We start from the raw sequence: 26,655 nt of genomic DNA on the forward strand, positions 1-26,655 counted from the left end.
GCAAGAAATCTGAAGTGTCTTCTGCAGCTTTGTCTGATAGGGACATGCAGGTATGCCTCCTTGAGGTCCAGAGTTACCAGCCAAGACCCCTTGCCCAGCATGGGAAGGAGTTGCTGTAGAGTCAGCATTTTGAATTTTGGCACAATGAGAGAAGTATTTAGTGAGGACAAGTCAGGAATAGGCCTCCATTGCTTTTCTTTTCTTGGAACAAGGAAGAGTCTGGAATAAAATCCTTGGCCTTGTTCTGCGAGAGGAACCTTTTCTATTGCTTTCATTTTCATTAAGCTGGAGATTTGTTTCAAAGCCTCTGCCCTTTGATTTGGTGGCAGGTCTTGCATGCCTTTTCTTTTCGGTAATGTGTGGAAATGGAACCTGTACCCTTTGTCTATTATTTGTAGTGTCCATTTGTCCCTTGTAATAATGTGCCAACTTTCTGAAAATAAGGAAAGCTTTCCGCCCAAAGGTGCTTTTAATTGAGCCCTGGTTGGCGGTGTCAAAGTAAAGTCATTGAGTCTGTCCTTGTGCAGCAGTTGTAGGCCCTGCACTACCTCTCTGGTTGGGAGGCTGCCATTGACGTCCTCTGTAGGAGCCTTTAGTTTGCCCTCTACCTCTGGCATGCCTGTTCTTGCCTCTCTGAAATCTGTCTGTCTGGAAAGGACCAGCTCTTGGAAGGCCAATTTCTGCTGAATCTTGGTGGTTGGACTTGCATAAAATCTTTGACTGTTTGTACAGATTTTGCTTTTTCTTCAAATTTCTTTAAGACCTCCTCAGCAGTGGAGCCAAATAACTTTTGCTTTTCCAGTGGAGCATCCAGAAGCTTTGCTTTAACATGGTCTGGCAGAGATTGTTCCTTCAGCCAAGCATGCCTACGTATGACTGCACCTGTCATAGCTGACCTACATGAAGCTTCCAATGCATCAACCACACTGCAAGAAATGGTTGCTAACCTGTTGAGAGTTATGTACCAGATCCTGAAGTGATTTGCGATCTAGGGGTTCAGGTGAGGACAGCTTTTTATGCAATTCATCTAACAAATATTCTTGGTACTGTATCATATGAAATTGACAGTTTAAAGCCCTCATAGAAAGGGTAGCAGAAGTATACACTTTTTTACCCCATCGCTCTAAAGCCCTGGACTCCCTTTCAGAGGGGAGTGGATTTTTTGTAGTGACAGCTGCAACCCCTTTAGGGCCCCTGGGAGATAGTTTCTGGATCAGCAGAGTGGGCCTTGTAAAGGAAAAGATGTGATTCCGGGACCCTGTAGTACCTATTGGGTGTGGCAGGAGCCGGAGGGAGAGTGTCAGGGGTTGTGCTAGATTCAGAGTACACATCATCAATGACATTCAAAACAGGGGGAATAGCCAAAGGTCTATACTGAGGCAAATGCAAGAAGGTCCTTAATCTCTTCCTGGAATCAGAGAATTCCTGGCCTTGCCATTGGAAATGTTCCTCATAGTGTGCAGTTTCCCCCAAAAGACAGTTCTTCAGGAGGGGAGGCCGAAGGGATAGATTCCTCTGCATCTGAATCCTCGTAGGCCGAAAAAGCCTCCTCCTGGTAGTCCGAGAGAGCAGAGCCATCAGAGGCCTCATCAGAGGAGAGGGGATCACAGGGCTCAACTCTGGGCCTTTTTTCTGTAGGAGGATGAGAACCCCTGTCAGGATGAGGCTGAGAGCCCCTAATTAATGAAATAAGGTCCTTTGCTAGACTAAGGATCTGAGAACCTGTAGAGGGTCCCTGAGGGATAACCCTGGGAGGTATAGATGAGAGTTTAGCAGCTTTAGCCCTAGAGAATGCCTTAATAGACATGGATGCAGGAGGCCTGGCTGCACCACGTGCTGGTGTAGTTTTGTCTAAGGGAAGGGTGTCGGAGGGTTCCTGGACACCAGATTCCAATGGAGATTCAACAACCGATACAGTAGTGGCCTCCGGGGCCGAGGTTGTCGGTTGTACGGTTTCGGTGGACGGTAGTACCAAGGACTCGCTTTCAGCAGAGACAGAGACACTCGCGGTAGGCCTGGCCGTGGTTTCAGCCGAAACTGCGGACCGCGTGTGTCGGTCCTTGTCCTTCCGTTTCTTTAATAAATGTGAAGTCGGAGTCTCCGACGGCATTTTGTAAGCAAAACTAGCCCCAAAAAATTCCTCTGCAAACTCCGACCGACGTCTTAGAGTGCGTCGGTTGAAGGAAGCACAGGCGGAACAGGCCGAGACGTCGTGGTCTGGGCCTAGGCAAGGTAGGCAGTAAGAGTGGAAATCCTTATGAGGTATTTGTTTCCCACAAGTTAAGCAATTATTAATTTTATCTGACATCGGCTGAGGCAAGAAAGAGTCCCCAACGGGGTACTTAGCTTTTGAAGTCTTCGGTTTAGCTGAATTACAGGAGCTGGCTGACCGGCACTTGCAAACTGCTTCTGCTTCGGGCACCACGCGGCAAGAAAGACTGAGGAAGATGGCATCGGCTGACGCTTTTATACCCCAGGCTCTGACGCCGGGAAAGGCGACATCAGCTGACGCCGGACCCAGACTTTGGAATCCGGCCGACCGAAGGGCTGCCTGAGGAAGGACAACCCGTATGTGATGACTGCAGATGCATCCTTGAAGGACATCAGCTTTAATAAGTTTTCACTTTTACAACAAACAATAGCAACTGGTAAGCACATTCATTCCATCCTTGGAACTTCATCAGATCTAGTTGCACAATTAACACTTCAAAACGAGCATTCCCAAGCCACTGACAAGATATATTTAAGTAATGCTTTAGCAATGCATGTAAAAGAAAAGCATTTAAATGAAAATAATAAGTTATTGTTTAAGTTTTCAGTAGTAGATCATGTTTATGATTATGAATGTAGATTTGATGTGGAAGAGGAACTTGATTGGAAAGAGTATTGTTGGCAGGTAAGACTAAATGCTTGCATTTACCCAGGCTTGAATGGCAGAGAAAATTTCAAAATAGCTTTAAGAAGGAAAGGGTTAATACACCAAGCATATGGGTCACATACATGTAAGCCAAATGAGTATTTAAATGGAAGTGTTAATTGTGCAACTAGGTCTGATGAAGTTCCAAGGATGGAATAAAAGCACTTACCAGTTGTTATTGTTTGTTTTAAAAGTGAAAAGCATTTACAAAGTATGTTCAGGAACAACAACTGCTTCAGGCTCTTAAAAAGCCTACCAGGGAAAGGAACACACTACACATTAAGAGTTCCTAAGAAAATTGTTACTTTTTGTGTCAAGTTTTACCACCATTGACATGCAGTGATCATGATGTTAGACAAAGGTTAATTTGTTGCTAGATAATTCTGCCAAACTGAAATCTAAACCAATGCACAGAAGATTAGATAGTAAAATATATGTAGGGAAAACCATCACAATGTAAAATTAACTGGAGTGATGCATTCAGTGGAAAAACTGCAGAATGAATATGGAAAGTTCTGAAAGAGAAATTGCTTAAATGAAAAAAAAATGTTTAACATGAATCTAGGCACAACATCAGGACGACGTATTTCTACAAGAACAAGATACTTGATTAAGACGGGAGTCAAAAAAAAAAAAGACATGGAGGCAATGTTAAACAATGACTTTGAAAACTGAAATGAACAGGCTGGACAGACAAATTAAACAGTGTGAAACAAGACCAAGAAAAATTTGAAGATTTATATAAAGATGTTAAGCAATACAGGAAACCATTTTATAAATGCATAAGATGTGGTAGGAGTAAAGGCATACAAACTTATAAACTGTGTAGATTCTAAAATTTTCAGACACTGATACATACATACATATATATATATATATATATATATATATATATATATATATGTATAAATCTTACGCAACTTAAGCAAAGCAGTTTGGCTCCACAAAGTGGGTGATAAACTGTCCTAGTGACATCTAGGTAACCTGATATACTGATATCACATTAGATTATATTGAAAAATAATTATGCAACCTGAATCCAAACAAAAATGGGGAGGAAATGGAATTACTAATAATGACCAGAGAACACTTTGGCATGAACTTATAGCACCATTATATCTGTTATTTACTAGGACATAAACATGGAGATATGATTAAAGACATGCACTTGTTAAACCTGTCTTTAAGGGAAAGGGAAGTAGGACAAACCCAGAGACCCAAGACCCATAAGTTTACTTTCATGTTGTGGTAAAATAATGGATGTGGTTAAATTATCTTCAGAATTGGAAAGCTTGGGACTTGAAACCATATTTCAGCATGCATACGTTGAAAATAGATCTATTACCAACTGTAACATGATGTTCTACGACAATATAAATGGCTATGAATGAAAAATCTATTTAAATTGCATCCATCACGTGACAATTTAACTTAAGTTCTTGATGGGGTCATACATGAACACACTGATAAAAAATTAGAACTATGTATTGATGTACTCTTGATTAAGATGGGATAGCTGTATGGCTTACAAACAGAACCTGGCCAACATCATATATTGACAGGACAAGTGAAACTCAAGGTTACAGTCAGGGTTGCCTCACAGGGCTCTAGACCCATACTAGATTACATTGCATCTTTAAGATCTTTTTCATCCGAGATGTTCTACAGTCAATATGCAGATGACTTGAAAATGGGTTAACATTTACATCATCATAGATTCATAGGTTCATAGATTAGATCTTGTAGAGAAGTCCTTGTGCAGACATGCCCTAACTAAATTGACCATATGGGGACAAGAGAATACTATGTTGATAAATACATCAAAAAGCAAGCATATAAGATTTGGAAGACAAACAAAGGCAAACACCTAATGAAGCACACAGTCACTGAAACAGTAGATTCATTTAAGCACCTGGACCATATGGGTAGATCCAGCTTTGAGTTTTTCTAATTATATCAACCTATTGGTTAATGACAATTATAAAAATATAATGCTGTATTAGAAGACTTATAAATTCTAGGAAATCAAAAAGGATAAAGTCAATGCTTGCTAGTTACATTAAACCCAAACTTGGGCATGGAACAACAATACAAAACCTCACAAGAAAACAAGCATGAGTAAACTGGCAAGAGTACAAGAGAAAAATACCAAGGGTATCCATGGATGTGAAAATTTAAGTTACTATGAAAAACTAAAATATCTCAACTTATAGTGTCTCATATATATTTAAGAGGACAGATCTTATTCAGGTATATAGGAAATAAAAGATTAATTGCTGTGTACTCTTTCATGGAGACAAGCTGTCTGTGGGTGAAAGCAATTAATGCTTTTTTCCTTATTTTTTGTATTTTGCAAGCAATTAATCTTGAGATTTCTGAACATTCTTTGCGGAGAAGAAATGAAAAATTTAAAGGCACAATTGCAGGCAGTAAAATGAGAAGTTTGAAATTATGGGACGTGAACAACATTTAGCACCCTTAGTACTTTAATGCACTGGATATGAACAGATAGTAACCTTAATACATTAATGCATTTAACAGAACTGTGTACAATTTTGTTTAGTTTTGTTTACAGAGTCAGTGGACTTTTTCAGAGGGCTAAAAAGTTAATGTTTTCTGAAAGCATACAAGCTGTTTTTCATATCTGGAAGGGGAACTGAGATGAGAAAAGAACAGGCAGTAATTAATATAAGTGAGAACACATGCTGTAGTATGGGTGTTAGCATGGATAACCTTAATTTTAGGTTACATAATGCCTGTGGTGCAACGGCCAGTTTAGGACAATTCTTCCTATCTAGAGTGTTTAACTATATTTTCTGAAGATGTACATAGTTTTGTGTGTCTGTTCTAAATTAATAAGGATAGGGTGTTTTGAAAATGTATTTGTTTATGGTTTTGTTTTTATTAAGATAAAACGTCTTGAAAAATGTAACAAGTTCAAATAGAGATTTCAGGAATCAACTGTGAAAAAAAGTTAGAAATACACATTCAAAAAAAAGCTGTCATGTACACTTAAATAGGGAGTAAACTTTATCATAATGGCTACACTACCATATTAGTTTAGAATGTAAATGGCCTTACAGATATATGCAAAAAGGTAAGAGTACTGAATTTTATAATGAAATGCAAAGTGCAAATAGTAATGCTCCAGAAGACATTTGGAAAGAAACGACCATGTGAATTTAACAAAGTTTTTAAGGTGGATATTCAGCAGAATATCATGGACAAAGGAAAATGGAAGTAATTATACCAGTTTCCTGAGGGGCTCCAAGAGTGATAGAGGGGAAAAGGACAATAATGGTAGGTTTGTGGTAGGAAGGGCTTATATTGGCAAGGGAGGAGGATTACAATGCAATGCATTTATATTCCACTAAAACCTGCTATTATGGAGCTTAAGAAAATTTTGGCAGAAATTGTCAGCTTTCAGCACAGAATATGGGTTCCTATTAAGTTATCGAAGTTCTAAAACTTCAAACACCATAAGGTCGAAACCTTATGTTCGAAGTTTCAGAACTTCGATAACATTAAAAAAAAATAAAAAGAAAAAAACTGTTGCAAGAAGGGGCAAGCCCCCCCCCCCCGTTCTTTAAATATACAAACTCTGAGATTGCACTACAGTGCGGTAAAGGGAAATCTTACCTTTTCGCACTGTATTGCGATCTCTGAGTTGGAATATTTAAAGAGTGGGGGGTGTGGAGCCCTCTGCTTGCAACAGTCAGGCAGTAGTTACGGTTTTTATTTTAATTTATTTATTTTTTGTTTGAATTCCTGACACTTCAAACATCTGAGTTTGATGTTCTCAGGTTCGAAGTTTCAGGAATTCGACAACGTAATAGGAACCCGAATATTACTTATAGGTGGGACTGGAACTTTATTTGCAATAACAAGGATGCATCAGGGGAACCTAGAAGGGAAAATACCAAATTTCTGAAGACATTAATAAAAAACCTTTGGTATGGAAGATCTGACAAAACATACATATTTTTCTCCAAGGTGCAATAGCTGGTCTAAACTATATAGAAATTATATTTCACAGGAACGGGTGCATTTAATTGAAAGCTTCAACACAAATCTTAAGAATTTTGGATCATGCACCAACATAAAAATGCAGGGTAGTAAACTAAAAATGAGACAATGGTGATTTTTCATCTACCAGTTAAATACAGAGAACTATACGGAATAGGTAGTGGAAATTATTCAAGAGTTATAAGGGAAGATAGAAATACCTTCAAAAGTTATGGCTAAGTCAGTGGGAGAAAATGAAAACAGAGTTTAAAAATAGAGTAGAAATAAGAGAGAAAGAATTATGGTTAAGTAGCAATTGGAATTACTTAGAAGGGCTGACAAAGATGAAAGTATTGCAGAATAAGGGGAGTCTTGCAGCACAAGAAGACAAACAGATGCAGAGTGCTAATGAGAAAATAAGGGAGTAACTGGTTAATATGCATGAGTTTAGAAAGACTGATGTTAAGCAACTATTTTTGGCAACTCCAGAGCACAAATACTTTTAGCACAATTACTTAAGCAGCAGAAAGTAGAATGGGTTGTTGCCAAACTTAGGTAACTTATAAGAAAAAAAAATAACCAGAGATCCTGTAGAGGTTTCAGAGGTACTTTGGAAATTTTATGAAATTTTGAATACAGCAAGGAAACGTGGAAATAAAAAAAGACAACTGGAAATATTCATGGAAGAATTAATTATGCCATGGTTAGATGAGGTTAAGACGAACGACGATAAGATAAAATGGCAATGTACACTCAATCCTCAAGAAAATCTCCAGGAACAGATGATATTCTTGTGGAAGTTTGGAGAGAAGAAAGTGATAAAGACATGGAAAATTTTGTTTATAACTGTTTTAAAAGGAAGGTAAGCACCAACATCTTAGAAGAAAGCTGTGGTGGCTGACCCAACTTCACAGAGACCCATTTCAATTTTAAACCATAAGTGTTGTTAGATATATATTTAGAGATCTACCCATTTGCTAGTTAGATGCATACACACTTCTGTTGCTATAATATATGTAGGAATAATAGTCAGTTAAGATGCATGCATTTCTGTTTGCTAGCATACATATAATAAAGGGTTAAACTGTTCTTAGCTGATGAGCAAGGAAAATAAATCAAATAAAGCAGCATTCATGCAATATAACATGAAGTCTGATGCAGCTTGGGAACAAGGTGACTGTTCAGTGTTTAATGTAAGCTTCAAGGTTTACACATAAGAACCCAGGTGCAAAAAAGGAGCAGAGTTGGAGGCAAGAACAACTTACTGAACTGTTATGCAACACCTTGAAACAAAAACACAAAGGAGCTTACTAACAGACTGCATACCATCATCGGAAGACTGCTTTGACACAGAAGAAAAAATACTCCCTAAATCCCACAATAATGACTGCGTTCCCAAAATACTTCTTTCAAAAAAATGTATATACGTGACATGTAATCAGATTTTTATGGATATCTGTTAGAGCGGTTTCATGGAGAACATCATTCATGTTGTATTGAGAAGAAACTTGAAGACATTAAAGTTGAAAACTGACAGTATTGTATGTTTCGCCTGTTATATAGACAGTTGCTTTATTAGTTTCTGTGTAATATACTGCTGAGAAGTTTGTCTGCAAAGTTTATATCCACTATCCAGACTTTGTTTTTTTACAAGGCATTTTAAACATCTGCATTTAATTACTGGGCACTAACATAGAGCTGTGGTAGACAGCTTCAGTAAAACAAAACTGTCAGTGACATTCAATACATCATTTGTATTAAATAATTCTTAAATGGCGAGCCTAGCATGTATCCGAACACAGGGGGACTGAGTAGTACCTGTGCCTTGTATAAGGTCACTTCAGTTAAAGCTCAGTAGCTATCATTTATGTATGTGATTGAGTCCGGAAACAGGAGCACTTCAGTTTCCACAGTTTGCAGCAGTACAGTTCCTCAGAAGTCTAAATCCAGAGAAAGGACTGCTGTGCAGGAAGTAAGCAGCGCCATAAATTCTCCAGCGTGGTGAAGACTTCAAGTTCAAATTTGACATGGACAAATTCATTTCACCAGCATTTCAAGTAACTACAAAAGTTTTCAAGCCATCTATAGTAAGCAGCATGGCTAGTTGTCTCTGTGGACTTTGGTAAAAAAATTCTTCATGGTTACATATACAGCATGAGTGCCGTTAAGGACAGGAAAGGTGGTAAAAACACAGTATGACTATTAATGTGTCAATTTTAAATAGACTACAGAAGTTGTATAAACAGCATATTAGCAAATGTAAAACGTTATTAGGGCAAGCTGACAGTCAGGAATTATGTAAATGCATTAAGTTTGGCACCTTAAACAGAAAAGATTGGTATGACAGTAAATGTTTATTGCGCAAGTCATACGAAACTGCTTTCTGTGTGCAATGTCATAAAGTACTATTGTTAATAGTAAACAGCCACATAAGGGTCATACACTTGCATTACGTTCTGTCACCACATGTGAAATGTTAATTTCAAAAATACATCAGTCAAGTCAGTTATTGACAGAATCTTCTAAACATCTTCTTAGACAAAAGTGGCATAAAACCACTGCACAGTACAGCACAGATAAGAACAGAGACTAGGTTCAAGGTGAACTGACAAAAAAGATTTAATAAACCTCTAAGAGACAGAATGAGTTCAGAAAGTTTAGACAACATACGCAAACACTTTTTCAAAAGTGCATAAGAGCTTTAGATTCAGCAAACCAGAATACTGAGAATATTAGACAGTCCGTGCAGAATCACAAGACAAAAAGAATCTGGTTAGTAAAGAGTTAAAGCAACAGCAGTTAACTACGCTAATAAAAATAATTTACCACATACTATTCTACATCTAGAAAATGGTTAAGTGTACACACCAGGATCTAATGCAAATTTCATTCAGTTAAAGCAAGACACTTATTAGTTAAACAGTAATGTCAAATCACCACTTTAAATAACAGAAGAGTTCTAGGACACAGAAATCAAATGAGAGTAGTTAAAAGCAGTAAAGACATCAGGTCACAAGACTGACATGCAAGTATTTTCTTTTCACCTAAAGTGCATCCGTTTGAAATGCACAAGAACAAAAGGCAGATAACAGCAAATGTAAATAATGTAAATATATCTGTTTTAAGCATGTGCTAATATCTATTTTGTTTCTTACAATATTTTGCAATTGTATAACAGCATTACAAATAGAGTCCAGCAAAAACAGTATTAAAAAAACAATATTATGCATAGTTAGGCAAATTAATATCAAGTTGCAAGTGTATTAGCAAATGACTAAAGGTAAAGTGCTGAAGGGGTTATGAGATGTACTATGGTTTAAGTGTCTGGAATGCGCAGAAAGAAAAAAAGTAAGAAATGTTGTTTTATGTGAGCTCAAATCTTTCCAGGCTGGAGTAGGTTGTTGCAAGGAATGTTGTACGAGATAAAATGTTACTGGTACTGAAATTTACAAGGTTAAAAACAAGTATTCACGTGCAGCACTAAGCAAAATCACAAAGTTTGCAAAAATCCTATTTGGTAATTCTAATAAAATGTCACAATGGAGCATGTATATCATTAATAATCTGTTTGCAGGTAAATGCTTGTGTCTTTCGGCTTTTCCCGGTTAGGGGTCGCCACAGCGGAACTCCGGTCCGCTAATGATCGGCAGTTGATTTTTACGTACCAGCTTGCCAGGCCTGATGCACAACCTTCAACGAAGGTATGCCCATTCACGCATGTCTCTAAAAGTAAAAAATCTCAGTTACACCAAGTACAGCTAGTAAATAGACCATGGTGTGCAGTTAAAATAAATTATGCAGGCCCCTTACCAAGTAGTAAACATCTTTTCAAAATGGGTAAAGGCAATTCCTACTAAAACTATGATAGCATAGGTAATAGCAGAAGCTTTATAAAAAAAAAAAATTTCTGTCATCAGAAATGGCCAAGAATTATCACATCAAACTTTGAAGCAAAGGTATCTTCTGCAACATTCCCTGATTGGGATGTGTAGGTAGGCTTCCTTTAAATCCAGTGTTGCCAACCAGGCATCTTTGCCTATCATGGGAAGCAACTGGTGAAGAGTTAGCATCTTGAATTTTGGAATCACCCAAAAGGTGTTTAGAACAGAAAGGTCCAAGATAGGACGCCATGAGTTGCCTTTTCTGGGTACCAGGAAAAGTCTTGAGTAGAAACCTTGTCCCTTTTTCTCTTCTGGTACAGTCTGAATAACCTTTAATCTTAAGAGAGGGAGTACTTGTTTTTGAGCCTCTGCCCACTGATTTGGGGGAAGATATGGCCAACCGTTTGGGGTTGGTAACGTGTGGAAGTGAAATCTGTATCCTTGGGAAACTGTTTAAAATCCATTTGTCCTGGGTAATGAGTTCCCAGTTTTTGCTTGCAGAGCAATCCTTCCCCCTAAAGGAGCAGTCAGTTGAAACGTGCTTGGACATTTTAAAGTTAAGTCACTGAGACCAGCTTACCATAGGGGGAAGTCTTACTACTCCCTGATTTGGAAGTGGGAGCCCCCCACTGCTTAGTCCTGTGCACACCCTGGGACTGAAGCCTGGTTGTTCTGCTGGTTCTGGGTTTGAACTGAGAAGGCCTGAAGAGGCAGGAAAGGACCAATTTTTTGAGAGCCAAAGCCTACTAAATCGCGGAGTCTGCACTTGTAAGAAATATTTAACAGTTTGCATAGACTTAGCTTTTTCCTCCATCTTTTTAAGAACAAATTCTGCTTTATTGCCAAACAGGCGGTCCTGATTTAAGGGAGCATTCCAGCAATTTAGTTTTAACATGATCTGGCAAAGATTGCTCCTTAAGCCAAGCATGCCTCTTAAGTACAGACCCAGTGACAGCAGCCCTGCAAGATGCCTCTAGTGAATCAACACCACATTGCAAAGTATGTTTTCCAACCTGTTCAGCAGAATGCATTAAATCCTGTAAATCCTTACTTTCAGCACAATCAGGAATCAACATAATTTTCTGTTTAAGCAATCCAATAATATGCTGCTGATACCTTAACATATGAAACTGGCAATTTAAGGCCTTGATGGCCAAGGTTGCAGAGGTGTATACCTTCTTACCCCATCTATCCAGGGCCCTGGAATCTCTATCAGAGGGGGTAGGATTTTTGGCAGTAGTAGCCTTAATGCCCTTGGGTCCCTGTGAAATGGTCTCAGGATCCGCAGTAGGATTTTTAAAAAGGAACTTGTGAGAATCGGGAACCCTGTAATATCCATCAAGTTTTCTGGGAGCAGGAGGTAAAGAGTCAGAGGCCAAGCTAGATTCCGAAAAGGCATTGTCAACAATGTCCAGTACAGGAGGGATAGCTAAAGGCCTGTGCTGGGGCAGGAGTAAGAAATCTCTAAGCCTCTTTTTAGAATAAGAGTAATCCTGGCTTTCCCAGTGAAAATGCTCACTAAGAGTATGCAAGGTTTCACCAAAAGAAAAATCCTCTGGGGGAGAAGCAGAGGGAATAGAGTCCTCTGCATCAGAATCCTCATAGGTGGATAAGGGTAAATCCTGGCCATCAGAGGAGACAGAAATTTCAGAATCCTGGTCAGAAGTATCATAAGCAAATTCAGTCCCAGGTCTCTTAGAGGGGGAAGGTTAGTTGCCCCTGATTAAAGTAATAAGGTCTTCAGCCATTCTTATCATTTGTTTTTTTAGGAATAGAGGCCTGACCATGCGGTCTGGGCGTCGGTTTCCTAGGCATGGTTCGAGTTTCAGGCCTTGAAGAAGATGAAAGCATTGGTTTAATATGCAAGTTAGTAGGCCTGAATATACCTTCAGAAGCCAGTGCCTGCACAGCGGCTCCGGACCCATCCAAGGTAGAGACATCGGCAGGTTCCACAGTTGAAGCATCTCGCGGCATACCGAACTCTGAATGGGTCTCTGTACAGGCCTGCGAATCTGAAGTAGCGGGTATCAGGGGATGCAAAAGCACCTCACTGAGTACCAGTGAACTGGCGACTAGCTTAGGAGAAGCATCGTCGACAGCTTTGGACCTAGGCAGCCTGTATCTGTCTTTATCTTTGCATTTTTTTTTCAGAATGTCGGTAATCAGGTGGCTTACCGAAGACATATCTGGATAATTGAACCTACCAAAATATTTAGAAGCAAAAATATACAGATGATGAATAGTTTGTGGTTTAAATAAGGCACAAAACAGACAGCAAGGTACGTCGTGGTCAGGGCCTAGGCAAGGAATACAGTACGAATGAAAATCTTTATGAGATATTTGCTTTCCAGAAGAAATACAATTATTGACTTTTACTGACATCGGTTTAGAGCAAGAAAAAGTTTCCCCAATGGGGTACCTAGCTTTAGTTGAAGACTTTGGTTCTGAAACTCTAGAAAGAAAATTTCAGGAGTCGGCCGACTGGCACTTGCGAATTGCTTCTGCGTCGGGCACCGCACAGCAAGAACGACTGATGTAATGGTGTTGGCTGCATGCTTTATACCCCTGACTACCTGACCACAAAAAATGAGACCGTAACCGACGCAGGACCCAAGACTTTAATAAATCAGGCCAACTGAAGGCTACTGCAAGCCGATAACCCAAATGTGATGACTGGAACAGTGAAACACGAAAAACATCATCCATACCAGAAATACATTTTAATGTTTCAGTAATGTTTAATTAGCAGGCTTCAGTTTAATACGAAGCTTGTAAACTGGAATAAGTGTACATTACAGCGATGTATGTGCAAATACAAATAGCATTTTGTACAAGCAATCTTATGCTGTACAGTAAATGGTTTAATATGTAAACAGTATTCTTCAGTGTATACAGTTTTGCAATCAAGTTTTAAACTGTTCACAAAAATTGCTCAATTCATTTGTATGTATAGTAACAAGCCAAAGCTTGACATCTATTACACGTGTTTATTTCAAAAAACAAGGCTGCATGCCTTTGCAGTAATATCCACAAGCACTGTCAATGTAAAATCACCGTAGAGACATATTCAGCAATTGCAAAATACTGCTTGTGACTGGTAAAACAGTTTTACTGAATGGTCTTCAACAGAAAAAGTTGTTAAATTAAATAGTTCATCCTCTTCTAACAGTAAAGGTTGTTAACACTGTGTTGATAATACAAAATTGTGATAACTTGCTGCATCAAAAGAAAACTAAAGGTTTTGTTTCCTAACATGTTTCATGTAATCAGTGCTTTAAATAAAACAGAGGGAATGGTTAGATATATATAGTATTTAGATATGTACCTGTTTGCTAGTTAGATGCATACACACTTCTATTGCTATAATATATGTAGGAATAATATAGTCAGATGCAAGTACTTCTGTTTGCTAGCATGCGTATACTAAAGGGTTAAACTGTTCTTAGCTGAAAAGCAAGGTAAAAAAAGATCAAATAAAGCGGCATTCATGCAATGTAACGAAGTCTGGAACAGCTTGAGAAAAGTTGAATGATCAGTATTTAATGCAAGCTTCAAGGTTTACATATAAGAACCCAGGTGCAATAAAGGAGCAGAGTTGGAGGCAAGAACAACTTACTGAACTATCATGTAATTGACCTTGAAACAAAAACACAAATTAACAGACTACATGGCATCATCAGAAGACTGCTTTGACACAGACACATTCCCAAACAGGAAAGATTCCCTAGAAAGTTTAATCAGCAGTCTGCATGACATCATCGATAAACAGTTTTCACACAGAACAAAAAAGCCTCCCTAAATAACAAAATAATGACTCAGAGTTCCCAAAAGATTGCTTTTATAAGAATGTATATATGTGAGATGTAATCAGATTTCTAGACAGATCTGTTAGAGCGGTTTCATGGAGAACATTCATGTTGTATTGAAAAGAAACTTTAAGACAAAGTTGCAAACTGACAGTATTGTACATTTCGTCTGTTATATAGAGAGTTGCTTTATTAGTTTCTGCACAATATACTGCAGAGAAGGTTAACAGTCTGTAAAGTTTATATCCACTATCCAGACTGTTTTCTACAAGGCACTTTAAACATCTGCATTTAATTACTGGGCACTAACAGAGCTGTATTTTGACAGCTTCAGTAAGATAAGACTGTCAGTGACATTTTAATCAAGCATCCATTTTAAATAATTCTTCAAGTGTTTATGTCTATATTAGCTAAAAGAACAGCAAAGGTGTTAACAAGATTGACAGATAAGGATCAATATGGTTTTGTGTAAGGGAGGCAAACATTTGGCAACATTAATAAAACAATGAATGATCCAGAGGGAAACACAATTAAGAAAACACTGATGTCACAGTAAACAGTCTCTCTCCCAGTATCAACACCAAGCCTCTACAACAGTTCTGGTGATTACCTTAATAAGTTTGTTGGATCCTAGTTTCAGCCGCAGAAGTTTGTCCTTGTTCACATTTGAGTCAAACATCTGTAGGTAAAAGAATACCAAAGATTCTTAAAAGGCAACAGTAGTTCCACTCCTAGCTCCCCTGTGGTTGAAACCTTCATTTTTTTCTTACCTGTCCAAATGAGTTACTTTGATAAAGCCAACCAGTGTACGCTACCTCCAATGAGTCTCCATTTTCTACCACCTGTCCCTCTCCTGGGATGAGCTCCTGGATTAATACAGAATCCACTAATGGTGCCGTATTACACTTTGCAAGACAAACCTGTAAGAAAAATGTTAGCTGTTAAGCACAAGGTACTTGGCATTCAAAAAATAACATACATGTTAGGAGGAATACACACAATAACAACAAAATGAAAGAATTAAAGTGGAAACATTAAACAGCGATTTTCCCTTTCTGGCAAATTTAAAGTTACATGGCTATTATGGTTTCTGTGGAAAAAAAACGTCTATTTTGAACTTTCCTTCCATACAACTTTGTAAGATAACACAGTGAGCATTTAGTATGTGGGCCATTACATCATCTTGCAAATATTTCAGATGGTTTTGTCAGTGCTCCACTTCAGTCAGGAAAGTTTACTTCATTAAGCTTGTGCAGCAAGTGAAGCCGCTCCCTAGTGCGGCAAGTTAAGCTGCTCCCTAGTACGGTAAGTGAAGCCGCTCCCTAGTACGGTAAGTGAAGCCGCTCCCTAGTACGGTAAGTGAAGCCGCTCCCTAGTACGGTAAGTGAAGCCGCTCCCTAGTACGGTAAGTGAAGCCGCTCCCTAGTACGGTAAGAAGCCAAGGCAGGAACAATTGCTTTTTGCTATCATTATTATTACCATCTTCTTTTTTTTTTGTATTAATGTACAACAGAAAAGGAAAGCAATATATTCTGTGAGTTTATCAATTTATTAAGCAGGCAAGCTAATTGAACAGAAAAGCCTTTTTCCAGGGACAGCTAACATGAATCATATGGTTCAGGTGCTTTGTTCATTCACAGAGTTCATAAGTGAAGGCAGAGAGAAACAAACCTAGCACTATATTACACTTGTTGCCAACATCTAAACACAACTCTATGCAAAACTGAACAGCTTCTCACTTTTTAAAAAAAAAAAAAAAAAAAGCAGCATATACACAGGCCTGAAATTGTTATGTCATGTGGAATAAAACAATGGTTCCCTGGCTTCTGTTACAGGTCCCACAAGAACACATTACTAAATAACACAAACTTTATAACTAATCCCACATACGCCTACGTTCCTACAACAAGACAATCCTACTGGGCTAGGCAAACAAGCATGGACAGCAACAAATCCCTAGCCATAAGCATGGACAGCAACAAATCCCTAGTCATAAGCATGCACAATATAAAACCCTTAGACATACATATTTTTAAGTAAGCACATTTACACTGGCTTCTCAGCTACACAATTTTTTTCCTTCAAAAAACAATGTATGACACTATGTTCTGGAAAGAAGTGTCAAAACAACATCATGGCCACTAGCTTGTAGTATTTTTTTGGAGGTGGGGTATCCTACAATGCATACAACTACCCAGAAATAATTTTGTGTTTATTTGTTAAAATATTCTGGACATCAGTACCAACACGAGCTGCAAGTTTACTTAATTTTTTCAAACAACCTTAGCAAATATATTAAAAATCACAACTTCGCAACACTGAAAGCACATTAACAAATTTCAAACGCCTATACTTATGTATTTCAGCGATACTGCCCAACTATTGCAGACACTTACTCAGGCTTATTATTTACTGATCATGCCCATTAAAAAGCAATTTCTACAAAAGGGAATGAAGACGTTATGCATGAGTTGCATGCCAGACACTTGCTCATTTAGCTAGTCTGTCCATGGAAAAGATTCCCCCAACTGCTCAAACAAATGCCAAGGACAGCGTACAACTACAGTTAATGTTTCAATACTGATCAACAAGCAAAGGCGACACAAACTTCACAATATACCACCCACTACATTCTACACTAGGTAGATTACAACCCGGGACACTGGGCACATTTTATTTGTAGTTTCCAGCTGTAAGCTGCATATTAAATTATTATACTGTAAAAATGATAGTAAAGGAGCAAACCAAGACTGAAGACTCAAGAACATACAAAGTTTGTGCATACAAACATCCAGGACAGGAAAAGTCCAACCAACGGTAGAATTATATCCAAATTTATTCGTGAACAGGATATAATTCTACCGTTCGTTTGACTGTTCCTGTCCTGGATGTTTGTATGCACAAACTTTATATGTTCTTGTGAGTCTTCAGCCTTGGTTTGCTCCTTTACTATCATTTTTACATTTATAGATTTTGTCACTTTTTTTTAGTAAGGAGTATTTATTCCCTGGTCTCATTGTTTTGCATTTTATTTCGTTATCTATCATGGTGTGTAACCAGGGATACATGGCTGAATCTAGTCATAGTAACTGAGCTGCCATACACCTTGGAAGGGTGGGCACAACAACCTAGTAATTCTCAACGTTTTCTTGATTACATATCAGGGGAAGTGAATCCCCTCTTGCTGCTTGATGTCATGGAGGAATGCGCGAGAAGTTCAGCCAGTATGGATAACACCGTGGGACTAGGTGAAGCTGTGACAGGTACTGAAAGGGATTTTCTTAAATTAAAGAGGCTGCAGACTCAACGGCAGCACCTCGAGGTGTGCATAGCGAGGAAAATAGTACCGAGAGGCATGAGGATTCTGAAGATGCCGATGAAAGGCACAATGTACCCAGAGCTGCTGTATAAATGGCAGCAGCTCAATATGGAGGAGAGTCTACGATATATGGGTTTGTTGAATGAGTTCTTATATCCTGAGGAGAAGCGGATACAGGATGACATTGAAAGTCAGCAGCGTGCCTTATATTTGAAATACTCTGTTCCACCTGTTGACAGCGCTATGGAAAGGGCTCTTGACAATGTGTTCGTGTATGAAAAGAGATTGCTTGAACAAAAGAAGAACAAAATACACAGAGACACTGTCGACTTTAGGAATGGACATGTGATTACTTGGCTGAGGAATGAGCCGAACAGAATGAATGGACAGGGTAGGGGTTATATCCCCACCAACAGAACTCTGTTGCCCAGCAATATTGAGACTATGACCTCTAATGTATTCAATGACGAGGGTGGGGCAGTGAGCATCTTGGAAAATGCCCGCAATGTGTTTAATGATGTTCTCAATGATGAGAATGTTTGTAACACTCAGCATAATGGGGTTAATGCTGTACATATAGCTAATGTGAATGTTTTAATGAATGTTACTAATGTTGCACTGAATGGACATGACTGCATACAGGGAGATTTTAATTGTACTTTAGAGAGTCAGACTACTAATGATGACAAGCTTGATTCTTCCACAGTGAATGTAGACTCTGGACCTGTGGTTCGAAGTAAAATTAATGTTAGCTCTAAGCCCGTAGCTACCAATTCTAAGAGACCATGCCCTTTCCCCATCAACGATCAATGGAGGGGAGGGAGGACCAGGTCTAAGAGCAGGGGGAGGCAGAAGTGCAAGGTTTCAGGGGAGGAGCACACAGGCCCCACTTTGAAGAAGATATGGGAATGTGGGAACCCACATTAGTCTAGAATATTTCTCATAGGATTTTGAGTAAGAATGAACTGAAGTTTTGGATAAAGGACTTTCCTTTACACCCTCTACCAGGAGTGAGGTCACAGAAATTGTTATGGATGTGAAACTGTTTAGCAGGAGAGTTTAACAATGGTGCCCCCTTGGAGGGACATAGATTTTTGTAGACCTAGTGTATATAATCCGAATCTTCACCCCTATTGGATGCTTTTACTAAATTAGTTGAAGATGATCTACATAGGATGGAATCTAGTAAAAGACACATGGAGAAGGGGAAATTTATCTGTTCGACACAGGACTGCTTTGAATTAACTTAGGGACGATGATACCATTAGGATTAGACCGGCTGACAAAGGCGGTTCTGTAGTGTTAATGGATAGGATAGACTATGACAACAGTATGGTGTCTATTCTAAGTGACTAAAAGTTTTATGGTGTTCTCTCTATGAGGGAAGTAGAAGTCCTTGTTTTGAAGTTATATCAGATGTTAGATGATCTTCTGAGACGTAGTGCAATTAATTATGAGTTATATAAATTTTTGAAAGTAGACCATCCACTCATACCAGTTATAGAAGGACTTCCAAAGGTCCACAAGGACCCCCACCATCCACCAATGAGACCTATAGTGGCAGGGAGAGGTTGAGTCACTGAACCAATGTCCTTGTATTTAGAGAAATTTTTGAGAACGGTGTTAGATAAGATCCCACGTGTACTAAGAGACACGAAACAGTTTCTTATTGAGTTATATGAAGAAACAATGTTATCTGGCGACTCCCAATATATAATTTTAACTCTGGATGTGCAATCTTTGTTTACCGTGATTCCCAATGAGGATGGTATTGACTGTATACATCGCTCATTGTTGAGGTTCACTGAGTTTAGATTTTCTTTTACTGCTGATTGTCTGACAGAACACTTTTGCATAGAACAAGCATGTATCCTAGATATGTTTAAGAATGTGATAAAGGGCCAAGTTATGAGAGTTTCCAGGCTCGATCCCACCGATGGGGGCTTTCAGAAAGAGCTGTTGAGTTTGCAAGATAGGTTGTTGGCTAGGTCATATAAGGTGGATGAAGTGTGTGAGTGTTTTGAAGGAGTTGAGGCTATGAGGAGTAGCAATGCATGTCCTTACTTTTCATCAGGTGGGTTGGGTATGAACCTATGTATTAAATCAACTCGCTCAGAAATAAGAGTACCCATGTTCTATACACAAGATACGAATGAGATTAAGGAGATTATTGTTAAGAATTTGGGTGTGCTGACAGTTGATTAAAATATTAACGACCTGGTAAGTGAACATCCTACTTTCCTATACAAGAACAAGAATAGTTTAAGGAAACTTTTATGCTACCCGAGAACTATAAGTGATGTTGGTGCTAGTGGTCTACAGGGTCATACTAGTCGCTGCGGAAGATGTAATTTTTGTGATTACATCTATGACAGTGTTATGTTTGTACACCCCGTTACGAGACGAGAGTTTAGATTTTCTGTTACTGCTGATTGTCTGACAGAACACATGGTCTATCTAGCACACTGTACAATGTGTGCTGCCTACTATGTTGGGAAGACCGACAGGATAAGGGAGCACATGTACCAGATTCGTATTGTCTCAATTATATTGACTGACTAGCATACATGAATATAAGGGAACCATTCAATTAATAGAGACAACAGCTTCTCAGATGGGCTGAACTGCTTCCTGATCAATCTAATGTACAGTACATCCAAACCTGAATGTAGTTGCGTGTGTGTGTGTGTGTGTGTGTGTGTGTGTGTGTGTGTGTGTGTGTGTGTGTGTGTGTGTGCGCGCGCAAGACTACAGTATTCAACTAACAATCTTTCTAAACATTTCCTCCTGAATTTTTAGAATGATTCGCTGAACTACTCCTAATAGGGTGCGTGTGTGTACAAGACTACAGTATTCAACTAAATCTGCCTAAAAAATATTTCCCCCTGAATTTTTATACTGCTTCGCTAAACTACTCCTAATAGAACTGGTGTGTGTGTCCATTTATAACATATCTAATATATAAAACAGCTTTCTGTTATAGTTTCTAAACATGGAACATTTTAATACAAGGTAAACAAATAGAAGAACCAAAGTTAGGCAACTACTACACAGTCACATCGGAAACATACCATGTCCTACATAAAAGGAAATGCAACAACAATATCAAGTCTCTGTAAAGAAGTCAGATTAATGTGTAGAACACTGTTTTCTGTTATTTGTTGACATTTCCTAAGCATGTCTATACAGAAGCTCTCACTTTAGAGAGAAAGCTCAAGACTGCCACTGGTTGCCAACGAACTGCAGCAATAAAAGTAACACAGCCATGTGCTGCTTTTAGTAAGTCAACAGCAGAAGTTGTATCCTGTAGAAATACAAGTATAGAACAGTATAATGCCACATCCTCTGCACTGTCAAATGCTATGTAACACATTCAGCAGAAAATCACAAATGTTACGTCCTGAATTCACATGCATTACAAACACACAAGCAGACTACATAAAGCACTTATTTAGGACACAAAATACTTCGATGGTCATCACATTTCCCAAGGAAATGAAGCTTCCTGCAATTCAAGGACAGCCTGCATGGAATACTGCTCTGCCTTTTTAAAATCAGGCCATCTCAAGGTCTTATTTACAAGACAATCCCATGAAAGTACCCAGTAATCGAACTCTGCATAAAAATACATGAATATTGGTGCAAGTCAGCAAGCACTTGACAGTAGGCAGATGCGACCAAAAGTTTGGAATAAAACTCTTGCGGAAATAGTAAAGTTATTTGAACAGGACTGGGTGCCGCTAACACAAAACAACCAATAGTACTCGCTTTTTTTTTTTTTTTTTTTAACACCTTTATTCAGTTAACATTTGTGACACAGGCAAGCACATTTATGTAAAAGTAATCAAACCATATTAACAAGTTACATTTTACACACATTATACTTCAAATCTACTGTCATATGTCATATCATTTAGGCAACATTACATAAAATTATTCATTTCCGCCTTCTCTTAAACCACATTCTTCCTCAAACATTTTTCTGCAGGTAATGTTCCCACAATTTCCAATTTTTCTACATAATTCACTCCTACCTGTTACTAAAGATCTGACTTCCTTTTACCTCGGTTACAATATTCACTACAAGTATAGTTGGTTGGTTTAGATTTCTATTTCAGTTTTCTAGTAATCTCTTTTTTGGCAGCCACCTGAATGAAACTTAACAAGGTCTTAATATGTCTAGGCAATTCAGATCCTATATTCCAGCATGAAAAAAATCTTTGCCTTAGTTATACTCACTTGCTCAACCAGTATTCCTGACAGACTGCAGGGAATTTTTCATCTGCCAACTCATTACACTTACAAAACAGTTTCCAGTTACCTCTTTCTTCCCCATCATACCTCCAATGTTTTTCATAACCTGAGGAAAAATTCTCTGGAGTTCGCTTGGGGTATAAAAAAATCTATGCTAATACATCCAGGCAAAAATCCTAAATCTTCTAAATTTTATTGTATATTTTGAAGCCATACATATGTCATGCTACTGATTCTTTGAGAATCACATATCTAATCTCTCTTCCAAATCTTTTATGACCTCCTCTGTTTGATTCCTATAGTTACTGTGCAATATTTAACAGATCCTATTAACTATCCTTATAACAGCAGCTTCAGTTTTAGTTACAACTAAAAACTTAACAAGTGCAGGACTTTCACTTAGGATTCTTTATCCCTTTCTATTTATCTCTACTCAGATATCAACCCTGATAGGAAAAGCAATCTCTACCAATGTTTCAAATGTCTTCTTGGCCTCTTCCCATTCCATTACCTTCTCTCTTTATTTGCTCCCAAGTACCTTGATTCCTTTACCATTTTCCTCCATTAAATTCCAGCCACCTCTTGTCTTTGTACCCCTACTTAAAGTTATTTGTACCCCTACTTATAATTATCCCTATCTGCCAAACCTCCTTTCTCCATTCCCATCTTGTCAAGTTATTGACATACTTTCTGCTACTTCATGAATATAACATTCTGTACGACGGTTATTCTCCTTAAGGATCTGCATGCAAAATCCTATTCTTTCCTTATTTCTTGAATTGCCCACTTTACACTCCAAACTGTAGATTTCCACTTGTGTTATGTATAAGACCCTTAAACATGTAACTCTAAAATATCCCTTCAAATCAGGTAACCTTAAGCTCCTTGTTCCATTGGGGGGATCAATGTATCCCCCTCAACTCCTGCCCTCTTCTCCTACAAATAAAATCCTCGATTACTATCCAGAACTTTTCTGGCTGCTGTATATAAAGGAACAGAAAACATTTTTACTGCTTGTATCTTGCTATCCATAACCACAGACAACAGCTTCCATTTTCTCATTTTTTGTATTATTTTTTGTTTAGTTTCTTCCTACATATCCTTAGCTGACTGAATCCTTTTTAACCCATACTCCTAAATAAATACTTCATTTTATCATGTCCCCACGAATATGGGTATTGCTAAACCAATTCCTGTATGGGTACACAGTTTATAGCTTATAGCCTTTGTTTTACAGCTGTTTCACAGCAAGAGGTTCTCCGGTTCGATTCTTGTCAGGGGTGCCTTCTGTGTGGAGCTTGTATGTTCTCCCTGCGTTCGTGTGGATTTCCTCTGGGTACTCTGGTTTCCTCCCACATTCTAAAGACATGCGTATGGAGCATTTCTCTCCAGCCCTTCACTGAAAATAAGCTCTGTCCTAGTCTGACTTTCCTGGTCAACAAATGATAAATAAAATAAATAAAAATACATTTTATCCTCATTCATTTTATATCCCAAAGAAACTACAGTCTCAAAATATTCCACAACACTAATATGTCATCTCCTGGTTTCATCAGGTACAAAGCAATATCTGCAAATAAACCAACTTTTCTTGAGCAACATAACAATTATATCCTTGAATTTGAGTCCCTTATTTTCTTTGCCAATGGTTCTAAATATAATGCAAACAGAGGGGGAAAGAGGAGACCTCTGCCAGGTTCCTCTGTTCAGACAAACTTATCTGACAGGAACCCTCCCACTTTGATTTTTGCCTCTGATCCATCATATATACTTCTAATAAATATTACTACATCAGGAAATGCAAGTGCTAGCACTGCGCTACTCATGAAATCCCAATTTACTCTATTGAATGCTTTTTCTGCATCAAGACCCACCCACAACATCTGGATCATTACTGTATTAATGTTGCCAAATGTTTGTCTCCCCTCCACAAAACCACATTGATCCATATCTGTCAATTTTGGCAACACCTTTGTCATTCTTTTAGCCATTATGGACAAAATATTTTATAATTATGGCTTGAAACTGAAATGGGCCTATATGAAGCTTGATCAAGTAGGTCTTTACTGTCTTTAGGTATCACAGCCTCCACAGATTTTTTTTTTTCCTGTACGTTGGTGGCCACTCCAATCCTTTAAAACACTGTAAAAAGGATTGTTACAGATCTTCATCAATTTCTTCCCTTCCAGCTTCCAAACTTCCACCTGAATACCAGCTATTCCTGTAGACTTTCCTGCAGACTGGTTATACATCACAATGTTTATCTGATCTTCCCCTTTATTACCTACTGTTGAGCCTCATCTACCTCCAACCTTGGCATATTTAAGTCTTCCATAAATACTTCCATCTGCTTTTCTCATTATTTACCTACTTCTCTGCTTTATACAAACTTTCACAAAGTTTCAGAAATATCTCTAATACCTCTATACAGGATCCCCGATTATTTTTCTTGTTATATGCTCCCAAAGTCTGGCAACAACCCCTTCTACTTTCTGCTGCCAGAGTGGTCGTGACAAAAAAATTGTGCTCTGCAGTTATCAGTTGCTTAACAGCAATCGTTCTAAACTCCTGCATATTATCCAGGTAACTCCTTTATTTTCTCTTTAGCTCTCTGCAAATGCACCTCCACTTGTTCTGTGAGATTCCCCTTATTTTGTAATACTTCAACCTTTTTTAGCCCCTCTAAACAAGTCTTATTATTTCTTAAACAGTTCTATTACATTTACTTAACATGTTATCTGTTTGACCAAAGTCAACATGGGCTCTACTCTACCAGGACGTTGCCTTCAAAGTCCTTATGACTGCAATATATTGATACCTAGTTGGGATAACATTCCAAATGCCTAAAACCATCCTTAATTCTGTTTTTGTACTGGAAAACAACTGAAAAAAACCATACCTATGCACTCCACACCAACAGAAATTTGAACACTATGCAAAAAGAATAAGATTAACTGGATACAGAGAAAAATCTGCATCTTGCCAAGGAAATGAAATGACTATTCATCATACTGATAAAAACTGAGAACCGAGAAAAAGCAAGTTTGGAATTACTAAACAAGGATTTACAGGAAAAGTACAGTTGTGTACACTTAACATAAATGTAGATGTTCGAGTGTATTCACTGTTGCAGTCATCACATTTGGGTTATCTGCCTGCAGGTAGCCCTCAGCCAGCCTGAATACCAGAGTCTTGAATTCCTGTGTCGGATGCTGTCTCTTCTTCCATGACATCAGGTCGTCAGGGGTATAAAACATGCAGCCGATGCCATTATGTCAGTTTTTCTTGCCCCAGATGTCATGTGCCCCCAAAACGGGAAGCAATTATATGTTTTGGTACACTTCCAACAAAAAGCAAATACACCAGAAAACTAAAATACACTAAACAAGAAGGAAAGGTAGAGCCAAGAGAAATCAGGGGGCTGGAGGGAGGGTAACCAGGACTGCAACAGCGAATACACTCAAACATCTACATTTATGGTATGTGTAGACAACTGTACTATGTTCTTCGTGTTTCACTGTTGCAGTCATCACATTTGGGTTGATTCCCAAAGCTAAGTTTGGGAGGAGAATGTTAGAGAGCATTAGGACCAGCTATCAAGCCCTGCAAGACTGCAATGGCAAAACCAGCTCTGGATTTAGAAAAATAGGCATGTGGTAGTGCTTGGTGAATATCTACAGAGCTCCATGTAGCAGCTTCTAGGATGTCCCTGGTATTGACTCCTCTGAGAAAGGCTGCAGAGGTAGATGCAGCCCTGATGGAATCTGATCTTATCCCCTGTGGGGTAGGTTTTCCATGGTGCTTGTAGCAGAAATGAATGCAATGGCTATCCATTTAGAAATGGTTTGCTTTGAAATGGCCTTCCTCTCTGCCCCTGCAGCAAAGCCAACTACTACTAGCTGTTCAGATTTTCTGAGAGGGTTAGTCCTGTCCAAATAAAATCTAAGTTATCTGTGCAGGTCCAAAGAGTGCAGTATTCCTTCTTTGTTTTGTGGCTTCGGGAAGAAGGTAGCCAAATGAATGAACTGATTTAGGGCCACACTAGATACCACCTTGGGCATAAAGGAAGGATTGGTCCTGAGGGAAACCCAGTCTGCATGAAGGGTTCCCACTGCTATGAGGGCCTGTAATTCAGACACTCCTCTTGCTGAAGTGATGGCTAGAAGGAAGGATGTCTTCCAAGAAAGGAATTTCAACTCTGCCATTGCAGCTGGCTCAAAGGGAGGGACAGTGGGATTTTCCAATACAAAGTTAAGGTCCCAGGCTGGAGTAGGGGATCTCCAGGGGGGGGGTCTTAAGTTTTTAGCCCCTCTAAGGAATTACTTTAGCAGGGGGTCAGATAAGAGAGGTGGCTCAGTATTATAATGTGATGAAATGGCAGAGGCATGAATTTTAATTGACGAGAAAGATAGGCTCTTGTGGAGCATGTCTGTTAAGTACTGAAGAATATGAGGTAAGCTGGGCACTGTTGTG

At 38.7% G+C, this 26,655-nt stretch overlaps 1 protein-coding gene across 1 annotated transcript in view; it reads right to left on the reverse strand.

The window, feature by feature from the left end:
- The window catches only part of FKBP15 (FKBP prolyl isomerase family member 15), a 1,242,294-nt gene that overhangs the window by 915,314 nt on the left and 300,325 nt on the right, over positions 1-26,655 (reverse strand). The window contains exons 7-8 of the mRNA XM_044057970.1: positions 15,380-15,529; positions 15,220-15,288 (exon numbers count right to left, since the gene is read on the reverse strand). Coding sequence (XP_043913905.1) covers positions 15,220-15,288; positions 15,380-15,529 — 219 coding nt within the window. The remainder of the gene's footprint in view (positions 1-15,219; positions 15,289-15,379; positions 15,530-26,655) is intronic.

Source organism: Protopterus annectens, chromosome 16.part0, assembly GCF_019279795.1.
Source record: "Protopterus annectens isolate FY-2018-M chromosome 16.part0, PAN1.0, whole genome shotgun sequence".
In the NCBI taxonomy this organism is placed as follows: domain Eukaryota; kingdom Metazoa; phylum Chordata; order Ceratodontiformes; family Protopteridae; genus Protopterus; species Protopterus annectens.